Source organism: Rhinoraja longicauda, chromosome 6 (genome assembly GCF_053455715.1).
Source record: "Rhinoraja longicauda isolate Sanriku21f chromosome 6, sRhiLon1.1, whole genome shotgun sequence".
NCBI classification, from domain to species: domain Eukaryota; kingdom Metazoa; phylum Chordata; class Chondrichthyes; order Rajiformes; family Arhynchobatidae; genus Rhinoraja; species Rhinoraja longicauda.
This window is the reverse complement of record NC_135958.1, coordinates 81796238-81803227: the sequence shown is the minus strand read 5'-3', so window position 1 is coordinate 81803227 and position 6990 is coordinate 81796238. Positions and strand designations below refer to the sequence as shown.

At 45.5% G+C, this 6990-nt stretch overlaps 1 protein-coding gene across 1 annotated transcript; it reads left to right on the top strand.

Moving 5' to 3' along the window:
- The first annotated feature begins 435 nt into the window (after positions 1-435).
- On the top strand, positions 436-6790 carry LOC144594677 (transmembrane protein 100-like). The gene is made up of 2 exons (XM_078401518.1): positions 436-806; positions 1753-6790. The coding sequence occupies exon 2, from the start codon at positions 1824-1826 to the stop codon at positions 2214-2216; it is 393 nt and encodes a 130-aa protein (XP_078257644.1). The 5' UTR covers positions 436-806; positions 1753-1823; the 3' UTR covers positions 2217-6790.
- Positions 6791-6990: the final 200 nt, after the last annotated feature.

Here is a 6990-nt window from a genome sequence, read left to right as displayed (position 1 = left end):
TAGGGTGGCGTTGAGAATGTACGAGGCGGCTCTGTGTTATAAGGTCATGAGGTCATACGTGATCGGAGTAGAATTAGGCCATTCGGCCCATCAAGTCTACTCCGCCGTTCAACCATGGCTGATCTATCTTTCCCTCCCAACCCCAATCTCCTGCCTTCTCCCCAGAACTTCTGCCACCTGAACTAATCAACAGTGTGACTGACTGGGGCATGCATGGGCGAGTGTGAATGAATGGTGATTGTTGTTCGCAGTGGGTGATGACCGAGGTTGCCCAGAGGTGTCAGACCGAGCCTATGTGACCCAGCCCCCGCCTCCACTCTATGCGCCATGTCTCTTTAAACAGATTTCAGCGAAGCACAAACGGATAGACGACGTTTGATGGGCGGTAACATCCAGACCCCACTCTACCCTCCCATCTTTTCTCAGCTATCTGCAGATGAGGACCTGGCTTTGCCCGGAGGCAAGCAAGAAGCTCGACCTTTAGTCATTTAATGTATTGGACTAATAAATTATCGATATCATCACGTATTCCTGCTGCGCTGCTTTTCTTTGCAATTGGTGGGATGTTTCTGTTGAACGTATCATATTTTATTTCAGTAGCGATTTTGGAATAGCAAGTTTCATGTGCCAAGGCTGAACGTCAAGCCCGTGGGATCAATACAGAGCGAATGAGCCTGTGGTGTGTGTAGGCACCCAGTCCCCACGCTCGCCAGGGCGGCAGCTCAGAGCCGGTGGTCACAGCTGCCTGCCCGGCCAAGGGCTGCCGGCGGCCGGGGACAGAGCGGCGACTGGGAGAGGCATTGAAGGTGAGTGATTGATCGAGGGGCTGCCCGGTGCAGCCATCAAGCAGCGGCGTCAGGGTACAAGGTGGATAGGTACGATGAGGTGGGCGGAGGACAGATGCCAGTCTGAAGTCATTTAGTTGAGAGCTACAGCATGGAAACAAGACCCTTCGGCCCATCGACTCCGTGCCGACCGCCGATCACCCGTTCATACTAGTTCCATGTTATCCCACCTCCGCATCCACTCCCTACACACGAGGGGCAATTTACTGGTCAGTTAACTTACAAACCCGCGCGTCTTTGGGATGTGGGAGGAAGCTGGAGCACCCGGAGGAAACCCACGCCGTCACGGGGAGAACGTGCAAACTCCGCACAGACAGCACCCGAGGTCAGGACTGAACCCGGGTTTCTGGCGCTGTAAAGCTGCGCCGCTCTGCCGCCCAGTCTCAATGCATCAGATGAGGTGGTTGTGCGAGTGTGGGGAAGGTGCCGGGGATCGGGAGTAATTTGAGCCCAGCACGGGCATGATGGGCCGAATGGCCCACGCTGAACCATTGCATGAATCTGACAGTAATCGTGAGCGACTCGCGTTGTTGGTGCAGGTGTGGGAGTGCGGACACTTCATGGAAAGTATCCGGGTACGCGTTGTGTCCCTGCAGCCCACCAATGTGCTATGTAATGTGCTGGCTCATTACTGTATAGTTTATGATCACGGGTACTGAGGTACAGTGAACAGCTTGTGTTGCGTGCTAGCCCGTCAGCGCAAAGACAACCAAGCCTTCACAGTGTACAGACAAGGGAATAACGTTTAGTGCAAGGTAAAGCCAGTGAAGCCCGAGGTACTTGGTACTTTAGAGAGACACAGAATGCTGGAGTAACCCAGGCACAGGCAGGATGGGTGGTGTTTCGGGTGGAGACCCTTCTTCAGGCTGTTGTTTTGTTGTGAACTATAAACTGTGTGTGACCCTAGGTCCTGAGCGTTGCCAACTGAATGTTATGGACGAGTGAAGGGAGAAAGGAAAGGAGTTCGGAAGGAGAAGGATGATCGCGGAGCCGGTGAAGGAGATGCCGGGGTTACCGGTAGTGCCCGGCCTCCTGCAGAAGGGCTGTGACTGCCCGACTGCCACTGCCCAGCTGGTGAGTCGCCAGAGCCAACTGTTGGCAGCCACGGGTGGAGCAGAGATGTCGTGTTACCGGTGCACCGTGCCCTTTGCCCTGGTGGTCCTGATCGTTGGCATCGTGGTTACCGCTGTAGCTTATGGCTTCAACTCGCATGGGTCAGTCATCTCGGTGTTCGGCCTGGTGGTAATGATCCTGGGCTTCCTCCTGGTCATCTCCAGTGTGGTGTGCTGGAGAGTGAGACAGTGCAGAAAGCAAAGCAAGAGAAGAGAAAGCCAGACTGCACTGATGGCCAACAGGGAACTGTTCGTCTAGACAACACTTCGCCCAGCCACCTTGCCGGGGATGTAACGTGGGAATGTGCTGTCTCCAGAACAGCAGATGGATGGGGCATCTCCTGCTGTAATAATACTTCACAAAGCTGGCCTCTCCAAGAACTCGTGTAACTAAAACTCTTCATTATCTATTTGTGGGGTGCTGTCCTTCCTTGTCAGCGACGTCGGTGTCAAAACAACGGAAATGGAAATGGTGTCAGAACCAAGCCCCGTGCCCAGTGTGCGAGTCCCCCAGCAGCCAGCGCCGAGCCACAGCTCTCCCGGTGTCAATCAGTATTCATCTATTGACACCTCTATTCTCGATAAGGAGGGGTTCTGTTGCAGTTACTCGCGATGCAACATGCCAATGACATGTCTACACGGGGGATGCCATTCTACCACCTAGTCTGCACACATTCTATCTGCAACTTTCAACCATTATGCATCATGTCCTCTCTGTTTCCCGCTCTCTCCAGCAGCACCAGGTTCCTAAGGTCAGGTGATAGGAGCAGAATTAAGCCATGCAATCATGACTGATCTATCTTTCCCTCTCAACCCCATTCTCCTGCCTTCTCCCAAATAACCCCTGGCACACGTACTAATCAAGAATCTATTTATCTCTGTCTTACAAATACCCACTGACTTCTTCCACAGCCGTCTGTGGCAAATAATTCCACCGATTCATCACCCTCTGACTAAAGAAATTCCTCCTCATCTCCTTAGTAAAGGTATGTCCTTTAATTCTGAGGCTGTGGCCTCTAGTCCGAGACTCTCCCACTAGTGGAAACATCCTCTCCACATCCACTCTATCCAGGCCGCTCACTATTCTGTGAGTTTCAATGAGGTTTCCCCTCTTCCTTCTAAACTCCAGCGCGTACAGGCCCAGTGCCGACAAACGCTCACAATATGTTAACCCACTCATTGCTGGCATCATTCTCGTACACCACTCTGACATCAGTCCCAACTCCACCTTTACATAATTAATCCATCTCATATCTATGTAACATATTTTATTCATTGGAATGGGAAATGCAGTCGTTCGCTATCCTAGTGGGAACACTCTCCATGGAACCTGCATCATAATGGAGTTCAATAAACTCTCACTCCCACTGCACAATCCCCCGGTCTCCATCACGAGCCTTCTCATTTAACCATCTTCCCTCTCTTTACCCATCGTCTCTGGTCCCCACCTATCTCTGTGTACTTTGACGATACTAGGGTCTGTTTCAAGTGCCTATGTGAACGCAGCAGGATTGATAGTCCACGTATTTAGTTTTCACGAGGTGCTCAGTATGGCACTTCTAAATTTCTAACAGGTTCCATCTGAATGGCACAAGGTGTCACCAAAATAAGTTTTGTTTCACTGATGCCCTCAGCTTAATTTTCTGGATAAATTTCAATACTTTTTTTTGATGGAATTTTAGGTACCACAAATAACAAAAAGTTACTGAGGCAGAGAACAAAATAACAGACCCACAAATAAGCAGTGGTGATCTCCAGACCCATTTAACTCTTCCCATCTCCAACCCCTCTCCCCAATTTCTGAATGAGTCACAGCACTGTACATAGAAACAGACCCTTTGGCCCACCACACCCACTCAAGCTCTTTGCCCATCTTCACTAATCCCATTACCTCCTTAAAAACATTAGTGAGACGGGATTTTATCCACACAAAGTCATGGACACCACCCCTGATCAGGTTCTTTGTTTCCAAATCCTTTTGGACTTTTTCTAATTAATTCCCAATCAACAGTGAGGGTCACTGGGTGCCAATAGTTATCCACCTTATTTATTTATTTATCCATACCCTTCTTCAATAAACAAACAATATTAGCTATCTTCCAGCCTTCTAGTGCCTGATCTGAAGATAGAGAAATCTCAGGCAACGTCCCAACCATCTCCTCTCTTGCTTCTCAGAGCAATCTGGGAATCATGCAGTCTGGCAATGTATCAAACTCTCTAGCATCTCCTCTTGTTTAATGGTGTCCTGCTCCAGATTATCTAAGCTATCTTCCATGTCCTTTTCCTTTGTGAATACAGATGAGAGTATTTATTTAGAACTTCATCCATTGAGAATGATCAGCCATGATCACATTGAATGGCGGTGCTGGCTCGAAGGGCCGAATGGCCTCCTCCTGCACCTATTGTCTATTGTCTATTGTTGCCTGTCTCCACACCTAGATTGCTCCTGGCTTTGGTACTATTCTTTCCTTGGCTACCCTCTTGCTCCTTATATCTAATGACTTGAGATTCTCCTTAATTCACTTTTCCAGTTTCATGGCCCCTTTTCGCACTCCCGATTTCTTTTTTCAATTTTCTTCTACACACATAATATCGCTCAAAAGGACTCCCTCATTCCCAGTTGTGTCTCCCCGCCATATGTTTACTTTTATTCCCTAATCACACCTTCAATATCCTTGGTAATGCAAGGTTCCCTAATCTTGCCATCTTTCACCCTTTTATTCTTACCAAAACATACTGGGCCTGTGTTCCTCTCTCACATGATTTAGATCCTTAATTTAGAATGTTAACTTGAGGAGCAGCCCTGGCCCTGTCTCTAACAACCTTGAAATTTACACAATTATGGTCTTTGTTCCCAAGTTATTCCCACCGACACTTTCACCACCTATCCTGTTTTATTTGCTAAGATAAGGTTGAGTGCCCCATCTCTCGTAGGACACTCTGCATATAGTCTCCAATACGCTTAACAGATTACACCCCATATGGGGCCTGTTGCACTAAAATAATCCCAGACAACATTGGGAAAATTAACCCACCCCCCAGTATTATAACACTAGTTCCCAACCTCATCAATAACTATCTATCTCAAAATATACTGCATGGCTTCTTCCTCCATTTTCAAACACATTTCATTACCTCTCTTCTCACTTCCAAACATTATCTTTACTTCATCCTATCTGTAAAATCAGTGCAATGACTGTTATCTCTGATTGTACCTTCACGGATAAAAAAAAGCATGTGGTTTCTGTTTTAAAGACATCAACAAATCATGCATTAGTCCATTCTTGGGAGCTTTCTAAATATTTTATTTTCAGATAGGTGCACCATAAATAGTTAGAATACTACTCAACATAGTATCACACTCAAATATCATTAATTTGCCGTGGCACAGAAACCGTAACAATTACAACTTCCAGAGGAGCCAGTGACATTATTCCAAAAGTACGGGAGAGGAGGGGAGGAGTTTTGCTGGCACGCCAATAAAAAAAAAAAATTTGTGGAGATAATCAGTTATGGTCAACCTACAGAGTTCCTGTTTTTATTGCAGATTTCCAGCATCTACAGCCTTTACGCTTTCTTCAACACATTGCAATTTTTCTTCTCTTAAAATGAATCTTGAAGAAGCCTTGCTCTCTCTCCAATGGGATATCCATTTGTCTCTTTTACCTTGCTCACCCTCAAGGATTTCTCTCTCCATTCTGGTCTGATAAGGTATTCACCAATACTAATTTCTGCAGCAATATCTCTTAGCAAATGTCTCTGGCTCCAACCTATTCCACACTTATTCCTACTAAAAATCTCTCCTTCACAGTTTTGACATTCATGATTCCAGCTATGTTCAAGTCATTCTTGTTGCCTTCTGAGATTCATGCTTAATGCATGTGTCGACACATGCATACATGTCCTGTTGCCCTCTTTGCAATAGCACCGACTGACCCAATCTGAACGTTGTTCTGGTCCACAATCCCACTTCATTCTTAGCTGCAAATTATATTTCAGCAAACAATTACTGTTTCCTCAACATCAAAGATCACAAACTCATTAGCTCTTGAACCTAATACTCATATCTTTCACCCTGTTAATTTCCTCCACATTCTTGCCAGTTACACCCCATACTCCTGGTCTTCCTCTCTCTGACCATGAATGATCTGCCCTCTGTAGAAACTTCAATAGATATCAGATGGTGGAATCTGGAGCAAACAGCAAACAGCTGAAGAAAGTCAGTAGGTCAGATAACACCTGGATCATTAATCATCAACATTTCAGATCTCTTCCATTACTCTCCACAGATTAGTTTTTTGATCAAGATTGCCTATTTAGGTACACAATACCTGCAATGACTTGTGTTACAATAAACTGGGGTCTAATTGCAAGATTCTGAGCAATCGTTTGCTACCAAGTCTATAAGGTGTCACTGAGCCCATTCCGTCCTGGTTGTGATTCATTCGATGTATCTATCTTGGACTGAGCATTTCACAAACAAAATTATTATTGTATGTCTGCCTGACTATCTCTGCCTACATTGGAGTGCCTCTCCTTTACCCAAATACAGAGGTGTTTAATTGATCAATACTGCCATTGATAGAGATTTAGAAAGTATTGATTTCAGGATAGGTCAAAAATGAACTTATTTTGCTTATTCTATCCATGGAGTTCTTCCAATCATGAATAAATTTAAAGACATAAAATTAAATTTGCACCTTGAATCTATTACAAAATATTGTACCTGTTGAACAGCTCAGAAATGTTCACTGAGCCTGAAAGTTTCAAAAAGTGTTTATACCTCTGTCAAAACAAGGACAGAAAAATGTTAAATGATTATAAAGTACATTCTCAACACTCATTTCTAACCTCTTGATTTTGTCAAAAATGAAAGTCTCAACCTGATGGTATAAAACTATGATGTTACCACTGAATATCGTTTGAAATAGTCAAGAAACAATTGCATAACTTTTAAAGGAATCCAAACTTGAAATTGAGGAATATGGTCTGAAGGTGGGTGTCAGTAAATCTAGGTGATAGGGAATATTATC